Raw genomic sequence first — 23717 nt, 5'->3', positions numbered from 1 at the left:
CAAAAACTCTTACGGAGAATGCATTTTCTTCAAAAAATCAATATAGTCCAAGAAAATAGACCTTCAAATACAAAGTTTTGGTAATTTTTTTTCAATTCACCCCCGAGAAGGGGTGAAATAATAGTTATTTTTTAGACGATATTTTATCGTCGACCGAAAATATTAATTGAATAAAAGTTAACCAAATGCTTTTACTTAAATTTCTTGAAATAGACTTATACAATTTGTAAACAACAAAACCAACAAAGATAGTTCTATAGAAAAAGCAATTGCTTCTCTTTATTCATCAGGCCCGATATTTTTTTCCGTAGCAAGTTACGTTTTAAAAAATATTCAGAACTTTTTATTTCAAGGAATTTATTACGAATAGAAAAAATATTGTGCTGGATTGGCGTTGGTTTCTATGTAATTTGACAAATAAATAAAGCTGTCTCTTTAGTTGTCAGCTTTGAGTCAATATTTTTAATTTCTTTCGTGTCGATTGCTGATTGAATTGGAGCCAGAAATGGCTCAAAACGAAATAGGTAAATTACCAACAGATATTCAGGTTGAGGCGGCAAACGCCATATCCAAACTACTTCCATTTAAATCCCGAATAACTTTTGAAAAGGAATACAAAAATTTTCAAAAATGGAAGCAATTAAAAACGTGCGAGAAGAAATAAAGGTTTTAACCTATCCTCGCTGTTAAAGTATCATTTAATCTACCCTTGCGGTTAAAGTACTATTTTATCTACTTTTTTTAGTTTAAAGTTAGTTTATTTTTGATAGATATAAAGCAATTTTAACAGCTGCTATGAAGAAAAAAACCTGTTATTTACTTTCCTCTTGAAAAAACGACCGGGGAACATACCGTATATTAATCTTAAGAGTTTTTGAATGAAAATTAAAAAGACACTATATTATTTCTTCTACAAAAAACATAAAAAAGTACCGGTAAACAATATTTATATTACAGGAAAACAAGCAGTGATTCTAACCTCGTCTCCATATCACCCCCGCTTCCAGCACAACCTCCCGCCCTCCTCGCCCACTCCCCCTGATACTGTTGGTACTGCCTTTGCGTTGTAGCCGCGCCGAAGCAGTACCGTCCTTGACCCGCCGCGACGCCCTCGTACCGCCGCTGCACCTTGCACGCTATCGACCTTGACAGCTGATGCTGCTGATTCTGCTGTTGCACCAACACCGGAACCCACAGGATCTGTCCCGCGGTACTCCCACCACCCCAGCACGTAGTCGTCGTCGACACGAACACGTACCCTCTTCGTTGTTGTTGTATCACAGAATTCGGTACTACTACACTACGGAAATTATCGGAGTAGAACAGTAAAGGCGTCGTGGAAAAAACGGCGGCCAGCGATGATGGCGGGTAGAGGTTGTTGTATTGGCGGTAGTGGACGCGGCCGCCACCGGTTTGTTGTTGTTGTCGGTGCGATTGTTGTTGTTGTTGTAGGGGAGACGTTGTTAACATGACCACGGCACCCGCCAGCACTGATGTTCGCGACGTCCGTCGGTCGGATCGCGCGGCGGCGGCGGCGAGAAAAAGAAAGAGACGCGACGTCGCCAGAGAAAGAGGGGAATAAAAGGGGGTGGCGTGGAGGGAGGGAGAGAGGGGGTGGTCGCGGTCGTCGTTTCGGCGATGGGCGTTGTTGTCAATTCGGGACGATTGGCGACTTTCACTTGCCGAAAAAAACTTTCCATTATTTTTGGTGATCCCATCGGTCCCTTAATTTAAGATTTTTCTAACAATTGTTTTTCCAGAATTCTACAAATTTAAATCAATGATTTTCTTTTATTTTAACCAATCATTTAAATGAAGATATAAAAAAAATATAATCCAAAGTGCTACCTTTGTCCGCTAGAGTGTATCAAGCTTTAAACAAATAAATACATTTTTTCAGATATTTTAAGAACCGTTGTTCCAATTTGAAGGAGATTTTGGGTGTCTATGTTTCGCTAAGTGCTTTAACATTTGACTTTCTCAAAAATCAAGAAAAAGTACGGAAAGGGTAAAAACTACGCCCACCCCTACATAAATTTCAGTATAAATATTTTCCTAACCAACTCCACCACGACTTTTGGTAAAATGGTCCCTCTATAGTATTTACTACATTTTTTGCCTCTTGTACATTCAAAATATAGAGGGAGTTCCAATATTCCATGGACATAGAACAAGTACCTATTTTTTGAATCAAAATAAGTTAATTGCACATAATTTACCTTTTTTTTTAAAGAGATAAAGCAAAATAAAACGATTGGCGACATAGCCTCACCAAAAATATTTCGATATTTTTGGTGATCCCATTGCATTGGTGCCAATTTGCCATTTTTCATATAATTGTTTTTCCAGGATTCGACAAATTTAAGTCCTTTTATTTAAATCTGTCATTTTTTTATTTTAACCAACTGAATTCAAAAGTTTATTGCATTATTGCATAATATAAATATAACAATGATTTGTATTTATACCAAACGTTCCAAAAAAAAACGGTCAAATACAGCTGGGAAATAACAATGGATGATAAGTTTGACGCTTATTGCCAGTTGTTGTCCTTAAGAAAGTTGTAATTTATTTTTATGCTGATCAAAAATGATTTTTAAATGGTGTAATTTAAAATTCGAGAAAAATTTCTTTTTTAGAAATGTGTCTGAAATCTTTCTAAAATTAGTGTTAATTTTTTGACACTAATTTTATGTCAATTTCTTAGTAAATGACTTGTAGAGATTGACCTCTCTGAAATTATCATCCATTGCCATTCCCCAGCCGTCTTTGACGTCATTTTTTCGATCATACGGTATATTAAAAGCCCTAACTTAGTCTAGAAAATTATACAGGGTAAGTCTTAAATAAGTGCAAATATTTTCAGGGCTGGTAGATCTCGATAAAAGAAACATATTTTCTCTTTACCGTTTTTCAAATCAGTCCAAAATAACCGAAGGGTGCCTCACTTGGGTAAAAAATGTACATGTACAGCGAAAATATCATTTTACTGCCAAGCGACTGCCATGACTGCGAAGAAGACTATCTATGACTGCCATGTAATTATTATAGGCGTTTGCCGTAAGACTGCCAAAATAAAAAAAAAATTGAAAATTAAAAAAATATATTTTCTGCTTAAATTTTGAGAACCACTTGATCTTTTCTGAATTTTCCTTCTTGTAAATTTAATCTACCAGCTATGCTGCCATATTATAAAGAAATTATTTTTTAACTAAAAATTAAAAAAATTCCAAAATATTTTTCAAAAAAAAATTAAATAATTAAGTTATATAATTAATACATTAATACATTCTGATCGGATAATAAAAATTCAGCTTTACTGTATAGCAAAACAGTACTGCTCAAAAATAGGTTAATTAATTTCATAATTAATTTTTCATGAGACGACTTAATAAATATGATTTATTGCCATGGAACGGCTGATATTGATCTTTTAAAACAAAAAATATTAGCTATTCTGTGATATTAGTGAATACATTACTCAATATAAATAAGATTTTGAAAAAAAAACTTAAAAAGCATAAAGTTGGAGCAAAACCACAGCCTGTACAGAATCAGCACGTCAACAGTCTCTGAGGTTGAAATTTGCGATCCTACCTAGATGTTAGGTTATCTTATGTTATGTAACAAGTGGGATACTGAGGTTCATTGCTAAATATAAAACTAAACTAAACAAGGCTTATGTTTAACCAACAAATGCTTCAAAATATGATTCCTCCAGTAATTTATTATAGTTAATTCATAAACAATATTCATGTAGGTTGGAGTATTTAGTTTCTCAGTAGATTCATCAAGTTTGGCAACAATGAAGTTAAATTTAGCGACTACTGAAGAAATTTAATGCATATTTAAAATATTTTATTATAATTGATTTGTGGGGAAAAATATAACTGATATTTTTGTTGTATATAATCGGGTAATTTTCAACATTTTTTTCACTGTTTTCATTATTTTTTAATAAGCATGGCAACGTAGCAATTTCACACCCCCTATGAATTTTCCTTCTGACATTGAGCTGGGTGGCGCGGGCGGACCCTACACTGTTGCCGTTGTTACATACAATGATAAATGTTATTGTCTATATTCTCAGCAGTCTATTAAAAATAAACTAAAGCGCAATTTTTCTATCTGTAAAGAGACTATGTAATAATATTTCATTTGGTATTGATAAAAAAAACTCGAACAAATGTTTAAATGAAAGGAAATATTTGGAGAACGTCCGTAAGCGAGGTATGATATAAATAGTATTAGTGAAAATGGAGATACAATTTCACTTTCACTAGGTATATTTTGTAATTCTTGATAGTTTGGCATTTAAAATTAGGGTATTATTGATGTGTAACAGTATTGAAAAAAATACCTGTTCTTAGATTGTTTTGAATGAATCATAATTTTACCCAAAAGTAATAGAATAGGTACTACATACTGTTTGAGTTAAAAAAAAATAACTAAAAATTAAATAAGATTTTATTTACTTTTTTTACATTAATATACTAATATCTAATGGTTTTTGAGAAATTTTTAAACTAAATTTTGTTTATAAATAACGCTTTATTATGCAAAAAGCCAAAATAGCTTCATCGACAAAGCATTTACAAAACAAACAAAAGCATAAAAAATATACAATACAAATCATACAATTCAAAAAAAATTAAGTCATTAAAATTACAAATATAACATACATGGACATTTGCAGAACACAAAAAAAGGCGTAACAATAAAATTTTACAATGGGAAAATTGTAAATGGATATAATTTTAAGAGTTATAAAATATTAAATACTCGGCCTTTGACCAGTGTGTGAGATGATCAAAATTTTAAAATTCAAAATTGTTCATGATTAAACATCGACAAAAAAGTCGTTTACCGCATATAGGGCTCTCTCCAGTAAGTATGATTTCAGAGCTTTGCGAAATGCGGGAAAGAATGAAAGCGACTTGATATTCAAAGGCAGATGATTGTACATGTTTTTGACATTATACAGTATTGAGCCTTTAACTAGTTCTGAGTTCGGGGTTGGCAGATAAAGATCGTGCTCCGCATTCCTAAGTGGATACTTGTGAGATTCGAGCCTTTCGGGAATAGCAGATATATGCTTCCGGATTAAGCAAACGGATTCAAAAATGAATAAAGAAGGAAGAGTCAGTATTTTGAAATTTTTAAAGAAATTCTGGCAGTGAGTTCTACTGTTCAGTCCCAATAAATATCGAACTGCTCTCTCTTGAAGTTTGAAAATACGATCAAATTTTGTTGCGCAAGTACAGAATGGAAGGGCATAACGAAGATGTGACTCAAAAAGGGCATAATAGGCTATTCTAGAGGTTGCTAAGTTAAGTTCCTTAGAAACTGTGTTTACATTCATTAGTCTATTAAAAGTAAAAATCTCAAATGATGCTCTTAGAAGATAGAAGTAATATTCAGTAGTGTATTCTCCAAATCTAGTCATATTAAACACAGTTTAATATGACTAGACTAGTACTATACTGACTATACTGATTTTTCTAGTGTTTTGTAGATTGTATGGAAGGGGCGGGGTACGTTAATCACCGCGTCCTGATAGATCTACTATGTCCTACTTTCTTGAGCTATACCTCATCATACAGTCTCAATGCTTTGATAGAAGCCAGTATCTGTGACACTTTTATAGAAGTTAGTTCTCCATCTCCACTATCAGTCGTACCAAAATTCATGGCACGAATGGTTGTCGTCCCGGCGCATTCAATGATGAGGTGTTCTGGTGTTTCCCCATTTTCCCCACAGAATCTGCATTCGTCGTTGTTTCTTAGCTCCAATCTACTGAGTTGTTAATTAAGGACACAAAAACCCCGTGACAATACGAAGATTGTCCTTACCTAAATCAAGAAAAATCTTTGTTTTTTCTGGGTCTTAAAAGTCTTGAGGAATTTCTTCTAGTGTCTTAGACCATTGAAGGATTCCCATTCCAGGTCCTGGTTAGAGTCTTCAAAGTTCTTGAGTTCTGCTTTAAGTTGGTTTCCTCTTTATCTCGTGTTTTAGAAGATATGCGTATCATCCATACAGATGCGAGTAGTCACAAGAACATCTCTGGATTACAAAAAAATGCTCAGAAGCAGCATATAAACAACGAAGCTCGTACTCTATATTATCTATTTACCTACGTTATTAAATTAATAGGTCATTTCATCTCACAAAACGAATCAATTCTTAGGCAACGCAAAATATTGCGCTCGCACTAATTGCACCTAACAAGCGATCTCGTAACGGCAGCGTGTACGAACAGATTTGTGTCTTTTAATACGGATTGGCTCGCCAGTAAAGTAAACCAATTTAAAATAGTCCCCGTCTAAAGGCGCTCTAGATGCGTTCCGGCGGTATTTAGGACTTGTTTAAATTATAAATATGGAATGTAGGAATGTTCGTTTTCGCGAATGCTATCGAAATATGGTTGATTGTCTTTTTGTTATTTTTTTATAAAAATCTATCATCAGCACATCAATATCGAGGCCCGCCAGCTCCTGGATAGTGATAGCTTAGTTAGAAAACTGAAAAGAACAAAACCATTTGAACTAGTGTAGTAAAAAATGTTAGTACAGCTCAGTGCATTCTAATATAGTGCTCCAACAGAACTAACAGAACCAAAATTACTATCATAGGACTAGTGTTTTGTATTTAACCGTAGCAAATTAAGTAAAAAACAAATAGCTTATTTGTAAAATTTTACTAGATTGCTATACTAAATTGCCTAAGAGTGATTAAAAAATAAAAATCTACAACGAAGTAAGTACTTGGGCACATCGATAAGATCCCAGGCAGAATAGAGAGAGAACAAGCTAGAAAAATGTTCACCCAAATGAAAACCAAGAAGCACAAGATCAAAACTCAGTCTGGAACTTATATTGTGCTCTATGGCTGTGAAAGTTGATCACTGCATACTGCTCTGGAAAGAAATTTGGAAGCCACACACATTAAATGTATTAGAACATTCATCATAATTTATGGCAGACCTGATAAGCAAAGGAACATTGTAAGGAACATATGCAAATTTTCTCAATCTGACAAAACATATTTTATCTTAGTGCGACAACTTGGCAAATGTGAACTAGAGATCAGAAAAGGACTACATTTTTTCATTTTGTCCTTTACTCTTACGTGAAGCGTAGAGCTTCAATAAATGCTCTCCAGCGGGTTCGGTTGTTTGCAATTGATTTGACATTTCGCCATGATCGGTTTACTGCTTCGATCTCCTTTTTAATTGCCCTTTGCCATGTATGTCTTGGACGACCAATTCTTCTACTGCCCTGAGGATTACAGCCAGCGATGTTGTTGTCGCTTCGCCTTAAAGTGTGACCAATCCACCTCCATTTCCTCAGTTTGATCTCGTTATACACCTGGCTCTAGTTGGTTAAGCCCATAGAATATCTAAAGAGTTTGTTGTTGAATCTAAAGAAGAAAACATTCGACCAATGTGTACTACCAGTGATGACCTATGCATGCGAAACCGGACATCATGAGGAAACTGCAGGTCGCACAACGCTCAATGGAACAAAATATGCTGGGAATAACCAAGAGAGACCGTAAAAGAATAGAGTGGATATGATAAAAGACCTAGGTAATAGATGTCATCCATAGAGTCAACTCCCTCAAATGGCAAAGGGCAGGACACCTGGCAAGAAGGACAGACAACAGATGGGCCACAAAAATTACAGTATGGTACCCACGAGGAATTAACAGACCTAGAAGAAAACCGAACATGGATCCACAAAGCCAACAATAGACAACCAGTTGGCCCAACTACAAAGAGAATCGATATTTCCACCATATCGATATTTTGTAACGTCCCTACAGGAAACGATGTTTAATTTAATATAGTAGATTTCGTTTAAAAGCTCGTAAACGCCACGCAGGAAAATTATTAAAATATTCCGTGGATTTATTAATTTATTCGACGCAGATTCAATAGTTATTACTCTCGCGTTAATATTTATTACAAATTATGGACAATAAATCAACGAGTAAAATGTTAGTTTAATATGCTAAGTAACAATAATAAAATATGTTTTTTTTGCTCAAACATTGCTTCAACAATTTTTTTTATGCTCACAATCACTATGCGCTGGTGCTGTTCGTCGCTGCGGCTCCATGCGATTCGTTATTTCGTATGAAAATTCGTTCATTGTGTTCGAGATATCTCCTTTGATGTTCGTCCAAAAACCGACTTCGCACGACAATTTCAGAACAAACGCATCAATGCGCATCAGCGAATAGTGAGTATGGGACATTAACAGAGCTTATTTAGTACATGTAGAATCTACTGCATCAGAGGTAAAACAAAAGTAAGGGATGTTAGAAGTGAAGAAGCAATATTGAAATGGAAGTTTGCCGGTCACAGAAGGATGATTGATGGTACAAATGCATCGTAAACTGGAGGCCCCGTGAGAATGGAAGAAGTAGAGGAAGACCTCAGATGAGATGGACGGACAGTCTGAGGAAACATGCAGGCACGAGATGGATGAGCATAGCGACAGAGAGAGAAGAGTGGAAGAGATTGGGGGAGGCGTATGTCCAACAATGGACCAAAGAAGGCTGAATAGTTAGATAGAATCTAATGAGATATTATGAATTTTTGTTAAAACTCTATTTCATGTACTTTAATGGTGTTTTATGGGTAAATTATGACTAATTTAGGACTATTGGGATAGCCAATAGTCCTGAATAACTACAAACACAAATTAACGAACTAAATACAGCCAGCAATAAAGTATGTCTCAAAATAAATTTAGCAAAAACTAAAGTACTGTACAAAGAACTAGTGGAAAAAAAGACATTTTAATAAGTAACACGAAACTGGAAATAGTAGAAAAATACATATATTTGGGACAACTAATGCACAGCTCGGGATCTCTACTACCAGAAATCAACAGAAGAATTAAGTTAGCATGGAGTACTTATGGAAGAAACTCAATCATATTGAAATCTAGAAAGCCACTTTATCTAAAGAAGAAAACATCCAACCAATGTGCACTACTAGTCATGACCTATGCTTGAGAAACATGGAGTCTTAAAGCGGACATTATAAGGAAACGCAACAACGCTCAGTGGAGCGAAATATGCTGGGAATAACCAGAAAAGACCGTAAAAGAATAGAGTGGATACGACAAAAGACCCAGGTAATGGATGTCATCCACAGAATCAAATCCCTCAAGTGGCAATGGGCAGGACTCCTGTCAAGAACGGACAACAGATGGACCACAAAAATTACAGCATGGTACCCACGAGGCATGAAGAGACCCAGAGGAAGACCAAACATGAAATGAAACCATATTAGGAAATTAGCAGGGATAACTTGGTCCAGTATAGCCAACAATAGACAACAATGGGCCCAACTACAAAGAGAGTATCTAAATGTGTGAGGGAGGCTACACCAGAATTGGAAATGGTTGAATAAGCTGAGAATGACGATGATGATGATGATGATGGTGTTTTAATCTAATGATAATGATAAAGTAATTATTTTGACAGTCCAATAAAATATCAATAAAAGAATCAATTCGCTTTACTGAAAAATTGTAATTTTTTATATTGAAAAATATGTTCATTTCAAAAATGACAAAGGCAAAACTTGTAAATTCTCAAGAAGATAAAGAAACGCAAAAAAAAGGGATTTCATTCATTAATGAATTGACTTAACTTGGAAAAAAAATTGCCCTCGATAATTTTTTTAGAACTAGTATTTTTTGGCTACCCAAAACCAATCAAATCGCAGTTTGCTGAATGATTTTATTGTCGCCTGGTACAGAGCAGTTTCAATGCATATTACTTACTAAAGCCAAGCTATTTTGCAATCGTTTAAAATACGGAATAATATAAAAAAGAGAAAAGACAACACGAAAGGAAAAAAAAGTATACATATTTAATATTATGACGAACTATCGCAATGGCCGATTTATCATTATAACGTCGAGAGTATTTTAGTGCTTGTCACATTAAAAGCGAAATAGTTCGTGAATCACAACTAAGGCCCGGTTGTACCAACGAAGTTCACCGACAGATCAACTGTGAACGACGATCAAAGCAAAAAATGCGTTGTACCAAGCCTGAACGCCGTTCAAATTGCCCGGTCAACTGAACGGTGACATTAGGCGGTTCAAGCTTCGTTCAGTGGTAGACATAACCTTATTATTTGATATATTCTGCTTTTCGTTGTTTTGATTATCGTTTTGTTATTGTTCTTAAGATTTTTCGTAATGGATCCTTTATTAGGTGAATTAACTGACGACGAAGACTTTTTAGAATTAGTGAGACGACATGAACGGCTAAGGAGACCACAAACAGTACGATTTCGACCAAACAATTTCGAAAAATGGAATGACGTGGATTTTAAAAAAAGATTTCGACTTGCTAAACTTATTGTGAACAAACAAACAAGTAAGTTTAATTATGTATATTTACTGTATCTTATTTAAGCTTTTATTTTTAGAAATCATGCTTTAACACCAGCTGACATGGTATTTATCACATTACGGTTCTTAGCAACAGGATGTTTTCTACAAAGTGTTGGTGATATCAGTGGTGTAGACAAGTCTACTATGAGCCGCGTGATTACAAAAGTAACTAGAGCTATAGCATCTTTAAGCAAGGACTTTATTAAAATGCCAATGGGAGTGGAAGATAGAAATTCAAAGGCACAAGGATTTTATATTTGTCGCTTTCCAAGATGCATAGGAGCAGTTGATTGTACGCATGTGAAGATACAATCTCCTGGAGGGGCAAATGCAGAGAATTACCGCAATAGGAAAGGATTTTTTTCATTTAATGTCCAAGCAATTTGTGACAGCGATTTGAAAATATCTAACATTGTGTGTAGATGGCCTGGTTCTACACATGATTCAATGATTTTTAGAAATTCTAGAGTAAAGGCTGAGTTTGAAAATGGAGTATATGGAAATAATTTATTACTAGGGGACAGTGGGTATGGAGTAAAACCAAACCAAACCAAACCCCTTTGGCGAATCCAACAACGAGGGCTGAAAACTTATTTAACGAAGCTCAAATAAGAACAAGAAACCCAATAGAAAGGTGTTTTGGTGTACTAAAAAGAAGATTTCCTATATTAGCGACAGGAATCCGTTTAAATGTTGATAAAGTAGAAGCAATAGTGGTTTCCGCTGCTGTTCTTCATAACATAGCGTGTCATTTTGCAGATCCAACACCATTAGTAACCATGTAATATGTAAAAGAAATAAAACGATATAATATGTATGCATATTTTCAAAATTCATATATATTGTGTGTTAAGTGTTTATATAATATTTTTTAATAATTATATATTTACAGAGTATTTATTGGTCAATTATTTTTTTTATTAGTTCCTTGCTAAATTTTAAAAATTGAATTCTCTCATCATGCTCCTTTTCTTGCTGCCTCATAAAGGCTTCTTGCTTTTCTTGCATTTGAGACATTTTTAAATTGTGATGCTCTAGGAAACATTTCTTTTGAAGCTCAGCTAGTTCAATTTTTGAACTACTCCAATTTGTTAATTTTTTTGTTAAACCCCTTACATACCCTCTAAATATAGATTTCACTTTATATAATAATATAATATAAAAAATAAGGTATGATGTACAGATGTATTAGCTAGAACGTCTAAAAAGTAAATGAACGAATCGGTCAGCCGCGACCAGGTATTAAAAAGTCGTATTTTATGGCAACAGAAAGGAAAAAAGGTACCATAATTTATATTTTGGGAGAACCCGCCAATCAATAAAACAAACTTTTAAAAGCATTTACGCCAACTTATATAAAAACTCCAAAAGTTACTGTGAAATTCAATACCAACATAAGAAACTAAATATTGATCGACGTTCTACTGAACGCGAGTTGGTGCAACGCAATCCAAGTTCAACTTTGACCAACCGATCAGTTGAACTCTCGTTCAGTTTATTTTGGTACAACCGGGCCTAAAGCGATATTTCACTGTCACGGTTTCGGGTGTTTAAGATTTATATTGCTTCGAAAGTTTCGAATAATATTAAGTCTTTCGTGTTTTAACAATATATGGCAACGTATAATTATTCGGATTTCGGCATATACAGTGTGTCTTATTAAGCAGGACCGTCAACAATAAGCAATCATCATCATCATTTTCTGCTTATTCAACCATTTCCAATTATGGTGTAGCCTCCCTCACATATTTAGATACTCCCTTTGTAGTTGAGCCCATTGTTGTCTATTCTTGGCTATGCGGGCCCAAGTTATCCCTGCTAATTTTCTAATATCATGGGTCCCGTCTCAAGATCGATTTTCCTTTGGGTCTCTTGATTCCTCGTAGGTACCATACTGTAATTTTTGTGGTCAATCTGTTATCTGTCCTTCTTGCCAGGCGTCCTGCCCATTGCCACTTGATGGATTTGGTTCTGTAGATGACATCAATTACCTGGGTCTTTTGTAGTATCCAATCTATCCTTTTACTGGTCTTTCTTAGTTATTCCCAGCATATTTCGTTCCATTGAGCGTTGTGCGACCTGCAGTTTCCGTTTGAAGTGCCCAGTAGGGTGGAACGAAAAAAAAAATTCCAAAAGCTGAGCGCCCTGCCTTTGTATCTTCAGGTTCCTCACGGGCCTTAAAAGCTGAGATATTTTGAAAAATATTTGTTTTTTTGCCCGTCAACATATTTGATAATTATTTATCTTTTACCTTTAACACACTGCTTAATATGACTATAAAATATAACTCAGTAATGTTATCCAAACTAAATCACTTAAATTATTGTTTTCCGGTTCCTCAATATATTTGAAACTTGTCCACCTGCATGATAAACTAACCATCCGTGGCACTTGCCTAGCTGTGACAAAACTGGAGTTTCAGATCACGCTGCCGCTATAATCGCAAATGCTGTTTTAGAGGATATTGGAGTAGTGTCTAAAAGCAGTTCTACACAGATAGTAGATAGAATGAAGATCAGTAGGACCAGAATGTCTCAACGTAACGTTTGTACTAGTGTATTAGGTAAAATGTCGTTATTAGGCGTGTTTTATTAGACAGTTTCAATTCTTCTGAATTTTACAACAGCTAGGGTTTCACAGTTATCTAGTTTCTGTCCAATAACACCTTTGAGTCCACCGGGACCCGAAGATTCACCATCTAGTTCTTTTACTAAATGTCGCAAAGGAAGTCCATTTAAATGGAATAAACAAATTAACCATTGTAAGGGATGTTTTAATCCTTTTTCCAACAAACGAATAACGCCATTTTTCACTCCCGTATTCACAATAGTTTCATCTGCTACTAAACTACTACTAAATCAGAAAGTTCGGTCAAGTCAAACTTTTCTTTCAAGAAATTAACCAAAGACTGTTGTATATGACATGCAGATCCGCTTTCCGGTGTGACGTGGCCCAAATACTTAGAACCGGGTTCCGGGTTCACATAGAATAGAAATATGTTCTTCCACAACGCGTTTTCTCTTCCTTTTATTCTTATCGTAAATAATAGTAGAGTCCTTTCGACCATCAAAAAACACGCCTAATAACGACATTTCACCTAATACACTAGTACAAACGTTACGTTGAGACATTCTGGCCCTCCTGATCTTCATTCCATCTACTATCTGTGCAGAACTGCTTTTAGACACTACTCCAATATCTTCTAAAACAGCATTTGCGATTATAGCGCCAGCGTGATCTGAAACTCCAGTTTTGTCACAGGCAAGTGCCACGGATGGTTAGTTTATCATGCAGGTGGACAAGTTTCAAATATATTGAGGAACCGGAAAACAATAATTTAAGTGATTTAGTTTGGATAACATTATTGGGTTATATTTTATATAGTCAAGTGTGTTAAAGGTAAGTAATGGTTAAGCAGTGTGTTAAAGGTAAAAGATAAATATCAAATATGTTGACGGGCAAAAAAACAAATATTTTTCAAAATATCTCAGCTTTTAAGGCCCGTGAGGAATCTGAAGATACAAAGGCAGGGCGCTCAGCTTTTGAGAAAAAAAAATTACTTATCTAAAGGCACATTTTGAGGCTTGTGTGAAAATACTTTGGAAAAAAAAAATTTTCGTTCCACCCTAGTGTCCAGGTTTCGCATGCATAGGTCATGACAAGTAAAATGTTCTCTTCTTTAGATAAAGTGGCATTCGAGATTTGAATATGATTGAGTTTCTTCCACAAGTACTCCATGCTGACTTAATTCTTCTGTTGATGATTTCTAGTGGTAGAGATCCCAAGCTGTGTATTAGTTGTCCCAAATATATGAATTTTTCTACTATTTCCAGTGTCATTTATTACACTTATTTATTAGAATGTCTTTTTTGTTTAATTCGTTGTATATTACTTTAGTATATGCTAGTTCATTTTGAGACACACTTTACATTTGTACACTTATGAACATGTATTTCGAGAAAACTAAATACAAAAAAAAAACAGTATATTCTCTATCAAATTATACTTATTAAACCGATTATAAGACTATATAAATATCCTGTATATATAAATAAAATCCACGCTTCACAAAAAATACATCACCGTGTTTCGTGGCAGCTTGAATTTATTAAGGCGCAAACAGAAGTATTGCATTACTTTCAAACTTCCAGGTCATTCCCTTCCCATTTCTCACGTGAAAAACCCGAGGCCGTGGAAGTGTGACGCGGAAACGGTAAAAAAGGAGGAAAACCGTCTAAATGGAAATGCCAGGCGATGGAAAATTAGTGGAAAAAACCAGTTCTGTCACTGGATAAAACCATGAAGTTGATACTAACATAATTTTTTAGTAATAAAAGAAACTGATGATGGCTAGAAAATCTGGCTAAAAAATTATAACTATATTTAGAATTTTTAGATGTAAAGCTGCATTCAGAACCTCGCACTTAGTGGATTAAATTAGTGGTTTCAATTAGCGTAAAAGTTTGTTCCTCTAATTTAAACGTAAGCATTCAGAACGTCAAAATTAGTGGTAGGAATTTTCAATTAGTGGAAAAAGTTACCAAACTTAACTTTTCCACTAATTATACTTCAAAATTTGCGAGGAATGTCATTTTGGCCTTTGATTTTCATCCGTCAAGAAAAAATGGTCAGAAATCAGAAGTTTATTGTTTTATAAGCTAAATATTAGGTTTTCTCTATGGATACAACTGATTACTGCAAGCTGTTGCAGTAATCATTAAGTAGATATTCTATTAATTTTGATTGTGTTTTTTAGACATTGTGAATGATCGTAAACTAAAAAGTATATAAAGTGTAATTGAAACCACTAATTTATTCCACTAATTGCGAGGTTCTGAACGAAGCTTCAAAAATAATTTAGTTTTATAAGGTTTTTAGTACAATAGAATCTTAACTATTAATTAATAAACTATTGGAAAACGAACATAATATTAGTGTTAATAAAAAATATGTTTTCTAATTGATATAATCGACCAAAAATTCTATAACAGAGGTGTAAAATATTTTAAGTTAATGCCTGGCTAATCTGGACGGGGAGGTACTTTGTCTACGCGGAATCCGAACCGCGGTTCTCAGTCATATAAATGTCAATGGCCTACCGACTTGACGAGTGCTTAAAACGACACTTACGAGATACCGGATCTCATCTGCTGTGTGTGCCAGTGGATTTTACACTCTTGCTATGGAATAACAGCACGACAGTTTCCAGATGGTCACCCGTCTATACACTCGCACCGTCTAACAACGAACAGAGGTGTTAGGTTGTGATGACTTGCCATCATTTCGGATGGCATGAAAACTCAAAAATACACCTCTATTAGTGATAGTCAATAGTCAATGAAGAAAATGCTCTGAATCATTTTTGTAGAGAATTTTCTAGGCTTCAATTCTGGGGTTCTATATAAAGTATTTTTGTAGAAATCTAAGTTTTCGAGATATTAAGCAAAAAAGTGAAAAAAAAATACAATTCCCCGAAAAAGCTCACCATAATTCTTTTATCGGACATTTTTGATACAAATAAATCTAGAGAAACCCGCTAAAACCATTTTCAAAACTCTAGGACTTTTATCCACCAATAAGCTAGAAGGGGATGATATATCCCAACAAAATAAATGAATATCAATACTTTCCAACAAAAAGTTTGGATTAAATAATTTTCGGATAATAGAATAAAACCTCATTTTTCCGAACGCCACATAAATAATTGAAGAAAAAAAAGCGAGCTTGCGATTTAAATCGCGAAATTTCCGAAAGAGTACCCTTTAAAACTTTATTGTAAGACCACGTCTGTTCCGTTCGAACTAAACTCAGACGTACCCAGCAATCTCTTCTCCTTCATTGACAACGGGAACAGGCAACGACGTACGTCTGAGTCGATAACGGAAGGTCTGAAACGGGGCGCAGACTCTGAGTATCGATTCGTACGGGGCGCGTCTTTTTTTCACAGGACAAACCGTATTAGCATCGAGGGGGATGGAAATAGCATTTAGCGGTGTTGCCGCGCGGGGGAAATAAAAGAGGCGAGTGACAATGAGGAAGTGGTTTTCATAAAGTATAGAAAGTTCATTTTTTCCATCTTTTGCAATGTTGACAATTTGACAAGAATATAAATGTCGAATTGTCCTGAATTCCATGGTTTTTAAATCCTTCTTTTACATTAATTCCTGAAAAGGATAAAAATTATATAAAAAAAAAACAGGGAAGTTAATCACCGCGACCTTATAGATCTATCGTGTCTCCCTTTCTTGAGTATAACTCACTATATTATAGTCTCAGGACTTTGACAAAGGCCAGTATTTGGGACGGTTTTGCAGAGGTTAGTTCTCCATCTCCGATATCAGTCGTACCAAAATTTATGGCACGAATGGCTGTCGTCTCGAGGTATTCTGGTATTTCCTCATTTTCCTCACACCTCACAAGAAATGTGTTCATTGAGGAGATAGTGTCCTATTAAAAACCCCTTGACAATTCGAAGATTGTTCATACTTAAATCAAGGACAATCCTGATTTTTCTCGGTCCTGAGAACCGACTACTGTATGTACTTAGACTGTAAACAAACATATGGGAAGTCATTTTGATAGTGTAGGAAGATTATTCTTATTTGTATTAATATTGACAAGAATAATTTTCAAATTAGACCAGCTAGCAATTAGACCTAACCAAATCAGTTCGAAAAGAATAAAAAGTATCATGCTGGTAAAATTTTCATGTATTTATATGTATTATTATTTTCAAGTATTGATCTCTCATTATTACAGAAGCTTCTTAAAGAATTGTCCAAGATTAGAAGGTTTCTCCCAAGCTATTACAAGCGAATATGCGATTCATCGTAGCTGTCAACAATAAGCCATATTCGTATAAAATATTTTGTCAAGACATACCGAATATTACCACACTAGTTAAGGAATTACTTATTTGTCTCAAATCATTTTTTCGCAGAAAAATTATGATTAATTTAAAAAAAAATAAAAATTTCCGAAATTTATTATTTCAGTCAAAGAACTATCTACTCAACGTGTTTATCTTTTGCCAATAATGACATGAATTGGCTATTTTTCCATCCTAAATATCTTGAGAACAGTTCCTCGTAGCGATTTTTACCAAGAGACATTTTTTTTACGTAAAAAATCACAGAAATGTACATTTTTTCACTCAGTAGTTTTATACAGGTACGAACGAAAATGTATTACTCTTCAAAACAATTAAAACATATGTAGGTGGCACCCCCTACAAATGGGAGTCATATTGACATCAAAATTATTCCAAATATTGACGTTACTTTAAAAATTATCTGGAAAAAATCGAAATAAAAATGAAGCTTCTACACCCTGTATCTCCAAAACTAAGCATTTTAGAACATACATTTATACGAACTGTTTTACTTATTTTTATCTGCAGAATATACTGCCGAAGTTTCCGGAATACATTTTGGACCCCCTTGCAAACTGAAAAATAGAATTTTTCGTCAAATGAATACTTATTGTTTCTTTCATTCAAATTTCATCTGCCTGAAATTACTTGAAAAACAATTATTTAAATATTTTATATGTAGAACTCAAGTCCTGCAAAAGTCTTGCAACAAGACAAAAACCATGACTTGACCCTGGAAGACCAAGACCACTTATTAGACTACAAGACCACCACCAAGGAAGTTTTGGTATTACATTTGCTCATCACTACTTTGTATTTTCCTATTCTCCTTCCTATTCTTAATATCTTTTTATACACTAAAAAAAGCTAAATATATTTTACAACTCAAGTACAACATTTATAAGAAAGCTACCTACTCTATGAAAATATTCCATTAAGAGTCCGAAACGACTTTTAGTATCACACAACTTTGTTGCGGATGGTATTGGCAACACCGCGTCGCCCCTCGTAACATTCTTCCGCACCCAATTTGCAACCCCAGTCTCACACCCCCAGGCTGGCACTCCCCACGACCCTCCAGGAGGCTCCTACGAAAATGAGCAATATTATATGGACTAATCGATCTTCTAATCGACAGTTATTTTGTTTAAACATGAACACGGAGTGTTCCCAGACTTCCCTATCGTTCAATACTTCTTAAATACACACAAAAAAGTACAAATTTAAAAGCTACCTTATATTTTGAGTTCACACGAGGAGATGGAACAATATCAAAACGAAAGTGTGGAAGAAAAAAATGACCATAGAAAACGAGCGCCCATGAATCCCTAGATGGTGGAAAAAATCACCAGAGCCTCTGTTCTTCAGGCGAAACAGTTCTTAGTAGAGCAGATTTTTTTTTGTGGGAGAAAACCTAAAAACAAAGATTTTAAGATAAAAAAAAATATGGCGGAGGTCGATATTGTTGATGGTTGTTGAAATGTTTCGAAACATTTCCTTTAAAAGTTTTGATTAGGTTAGGTTAGGAAATGGAACTGGAAACACACGTAATAAAGCCATATAAAATATACAGGGTCCGGCAATAGTGCGTCGAGCATCTGTAGCTCCTAGAACAAAAAACTTGAGAATTTTGTTTAAGTGCAAACCTAAAGTATGTACCGGGATGTATTTCAGGAAAATATTTTAACTTTTATAGGGTGGCTCAAAAAAGTGTGAGTGGACCTGGATGATTTTTTTTAAATGGAACACCCTGTATATTATTGCATTTTTGGCTTCCTTTCAGATCACTTTACATAACCCTAAGATATGAATAAATATATTTCGATAGTTTCAGAAACATTAAAAAATAAATCAAAAATATATATTTTTCAGCCCTTTTTAAAAAAGTTATTAAAAATACTAAGAACTGTTCTGAAATCAAAACTATATTAGGTATTTACTTTAGATGGTCTGTACTTACTATACTATATATATATATAAAGGATTCTACAGCTCTGGCTGCCTTCCTTCCATCAACCGGGTCCTCCATTCGTCTCGATCTTACTATACTATAAATACGAAAATCGTATATTATACAGGATGTTCAAAATTCTACGCCAAACTTTCTAAAATATAAAATAATTTTTTTTCGTTATTTTAAATGGAACACCCTGTGTATTATTTTATCAATAGACGGGGAATTAAAAAATGAACATTTTTTGTATTTAGATTATTTCAAAATTTTTAACGGTTTCGCAGATATTTGTAGTTTTATATTTCATATGGCATTTTCCACAGTAAATTTTTATCAAAGCCACACCCAATGATTTTTCTCTCGTATTTTATCATTGAAAGTGCCATATGAAATAATATTGCGTGTATCTGCAAAACCGTTAAAAATTTTGAAATACTCTAAATACAAAAAATGTCCATTTTTTAACTCTCCATCTAATAAAAAAATAATACACAGGGTGTTCCATTTAAAAAAAAAACAAAGAAGAAATATTTTATATCTTTTACTTTTATTTTATATCTCTATAGTTTGGCGTAGAATATCCTGTATGATTTACGATTACCATATTTATAGCAAAGTAAGTACAGACCATCTAAAGTAAATACCTAATATAGTTTTGATTTCAAAACAGTTCTTGTATTTTTAATATTTTTTTTTAAAAAGGGTTGACAAATATATATTTTTGATTTATTTTTTAATATCTGTGAAACTATCGAAATATATTTATTCATATCTTAGGGTTATGTAAAGTGATCCGAAAGGAAGCCAAAAATGCAATAATATACAGGGTGTTCCATTTAAAAAAAATCATCCAGGTCCACTAACACTTTTTTGAGCCACCCTATAGAAGTTAAAATATTTTCCTGAAATACATCCTGGTACATACTTTAGGTTTGCACTTAAACAAAATTCTCAAGTTTTTTATTCTAGGGGCTACAGATGCCCGACGCACTATTGCCGGACCCTGTATAGGTTTGGAGAACGTTTCCTATTTGTGGCATACCGTTTCCCTTTTGTGTCAAGAAACAGACACGATTAGTAGAAACATTACCTAAAATGTGTCCAAAAATACTACTTGGGAACTTGTTGATTCTACCCTTTAGAAGTAGGTAGGTACTTATTGAAATCGTTTCATTTCTGGTAGTAGAGATCGTGAGTTGTGTATTAGTTGTCCAAAATATACAGAGTGTCCAAGTAATAAGTATATTTCGGCCTCAGAAACACGCCTATTAGTTTTTTTTTGAAAATTTGGAATTTAAAAAAAATGAAAACATAATTTCTTGATAATATGACAACATAGGTAGTAGATTAAATTTACATGAAAGGAAATCCAGAAAAGAACCAGTAGCTTTCAAAATTTAAGCAAAAAAGCATTTTTTGTTTAAATTTTCAAAGTAAAATAACTCGGTTATTTTGGACTTACTTGAAAAACGGTAAAGTTACTACCACCAGTTAAAATACTTGCACTTATTTCTGCACTTCTGACACCCTGTATATTTTCTACTATTTCCAATGTTATATATTCGAATGTCTTTTCTGTCTAACAGTTCGTTGTACAATACAATACTTTAGTAATAACTAAATTCAGACACGATTATTAGAAACAAAGACATTATAAAGATAGACCGAACATCTCATTCATAAATACTCGTTGGTAGTGTATCAAACATTCCAATGTGTCAAACAAAGACAGAAGAGACAGAGAAGTCTAAAATTTCCGACCCCGGCAACCGAGCCGGCAACTAGGCGCATTTGGATTGTTCTAATGGCCAGTGGCGTATCGTTTTTTGGAACGAATTTAATTAGTAAAGTAAAAGTAAAGTAATTAGTAAAATTTTTACACCATATTAATATACTACATTAACACTTTTTCGTCAGATGAGTTTTGTTATAAGGTCTAATATAATAATACAATTAATATCCCACATATACTTATCTTGAAACGTTAGTAGTTTTCGAAAATCACTCCAACGTCGATTTTCAATTTAAACTTTCAGTTACTTCTATATAAACTTTCAGTCACTTTTTGAATATTTACAGGGTGACTCAGGCTTCCGAAACAGTTCTATATTAGGTTTGTGGTTGGTGACTTTTCTTTCAATTTTTTTTTCAGAATATGGAGGCATTTAGGCACATTTTAGACATTTTTGTAAACATAGGTGGCCGGAACATATTTTCCAACCAAAGTTGTAGATTTGCCATTAAATTTCCATGCCAGAAATACCTAGGGTTGCCACTTGTCCTTTTTTGAAAAGGACAGTCCTTTTTTGGAATAACTTATCCTTTTGATTTTTTTTGACTTAAAAAGTCATTTTTATTTACGTATTTTCCCTGAGAAAATTACCTACAGCAAACAGAAATGTTCTTTTCGCCCAAATTTAATTAGGAATGTTATAAAACTTAACTTATAAATAAATTTTTCTTGTTTAGAATAGGCAACATTATTTAGAACTTCCCGTTTAATCTCAAATGATAGTTTAGGTTTTAGTTTTACCTTTTTTTATCTTAAAAAGAACTTTTCAAAATTAGTACCTAATTAGTAACTCTAAGAAGATGTATTTGTACGGTGGTAAAAAATTGTCTAAACAATGCCGAAGGGGCAGATATAATAAAGCAATAAAATGTAAAAAAGGTCGGGTAAACACCTTTGTTTATTTATTGAGCAAAATTCCTTTAGAATATCGTATATAATGACCAAAATAGGACGCAATTTTAAGAAAAAAATGTCACTTTCTGGCTTATAATAAAGTTTCAAATGTAACGTTTATATTCAATTTTTTTATGATCTACAACAGTTAGGTAGTAATTGAGACGAATTATAATTCAATTACCGGCTACTACGTTCTTGTTTTAATAGATCAAAATCAACAAATATAATTAGAAATTAATTTAATTGTGAGAGGCTCCCTTTGTGGGACGCCTATGTACGATTACGGCGCGGCGGAAACGATACCTACCTGTGAAAAGACAAATTCGGGTAATTTGAGCTTATTTGTCCACACATTTGGCACTGTCGTACCATATTGAAAATTCGCAGATTCAAAAGTACATTAAACAAAAACAAAAACTACTGAAAAACACTGAAAAGTTCACTTCGGACTTGATTCCGACTTCAAACACACCGTAAGCTAAACGTAGTACGCTATAACCGACTATAGGCCGTCGCGAGGGGTGGTGGGACGGACGGCTCATTTCATTCTGAAAGACTAGCAGCGACGTTGCCAGTAGTTCTAGACGTTTCAGCACATTAAACAGTAAACATGTCTTTTAATAGTAACGCATATATCCTCTGGTTAATAACATATTATTACGCATGCTTCTTTAAAAATAAACTATTAATTTAATTAAGAAATTGAGATTTATTGATATCCGGTGAGGTTTTAAAGTCACCTTTTCTGCAAATCAAACTAAGTAGATAGGCGCAAATTTGATATGTGGCAATGTCGCCTTCTCTATCTCAGTTGATTTTTACAGTACGTAGTCAACCTCCGAATGTTTGATCGGGTTAAAATGCATAATGTGATATCTGTTCTTCCTAAATCTATGATTAGAAACATTGCCTAAAATGTGTCCAAAAATACTACTTGGGAACTTGGTGATTCTACCCTTTAGAAGTATAGATACCTATTAAAATCTAAAATAATTTTCCTGTTATATCCTATTTATATGTTATCATTATCAATTATCTATATCGGTAACCTATACCATTCACGGCGATTTGCATAATTTATTAATTAATTCCAATTCCCGATCCATTCACTTCGGCTTTTCCAGTTCGAACAGCATTAACGAATTATGAATACATCTAATTAACCCAACTTATTCGTACCTGTTACAAATTTATAGCGCAAGGTACACAAAACAATGAATATAATTATTATTTAGTAAAAAGCGGCACAGACTGGCGTTCCTTTTTTTTTCATGAGGAAATCGAACTACATTATATTTTGGAAAAGGTCGTTATCAGTCGATTTTAATTATGTTGCATAATGTTTTAACTTCAGTCGAAACGAAATATTTAAGAAACGGTAACGGAACATTATTCATTTTGACATTTATTAACGATATTTGAAAGTACAATTTTGTCGATTCTTTTCGCTCTAATTCTATATACAGTGTAACTTATAATAAAAAAACTTGTACGAACTGCCGTCGAATACAGAAAAAGCTACAGAAAAGCTAAGAAATCTCTCATAATAGAAGCCCTAACGAAACAAGGAATAGACAGCCCTAATAGAAACTCTTGCCAGTATATACAATGGACACTTATACAGGGTTGTTCACCACATACGACACAAAGACAGTATTGTGGCTAAACGATGATATTTTTACAAATTGTAAGTTTGGGGTTCGTTGAAGGACTATTAGAGCTACAATTTAAAAATATTTTTACAAGATACAGAGTGTCCCAAATAAATAAAAAATATCAAAG

General features: G+C 34.0%; 1 protein-coding gene across 2 annotated transcripts in view; it reads right to left on the bottom strand.

Moving 5' to 3' along the window:
- LOC115884223 (protein gustavus) overlaps positions 1–23717 on the bottom strand; it is a 245167-nt gene that overhangs the window by 135405 nt on the left and 86045 nt on the right. The window contains exon 1 of one of the 2 annotated variants that reach the window (XM_030902727.1): positions 980–1493. The exons of the other annotated variant lie outside the window; for it this stretch is intronic. Coding sequence (XP_030758587.1) covers positions 980–1470 — 491 coding nt within the window. The 5' untranslated portion in view covers positions 1471–1493. Of the gene's footprint in view, positions 1–979; positions 1494–23717 lie in introns of those variants that run through there. 2 annotated transcript variants of the gene reach the window in all.

This window comes from Sitophilus oryzae, unplaced genomic scaffold (assembly GCF_002938485.1).
Source record: "Sitophilus oryzae breed Bouriz unplaced genomic scaffold, Soryzae_2.0 scaffold_213_pilon_pilon, whole genome shotgun sequence".
NCBI classification, from domain to species: domain Eukaryota; kingdom Metazoa; phylum Arthropoda; class Insecta; order Coleoptera; family Curculionidae; genus Sitophilus; species Sitophilus oryzae.
Note: the sequence above shows the minus strand (reverse complement) of the source record. Positions and strands in the feature narration are given on the sequence as shown.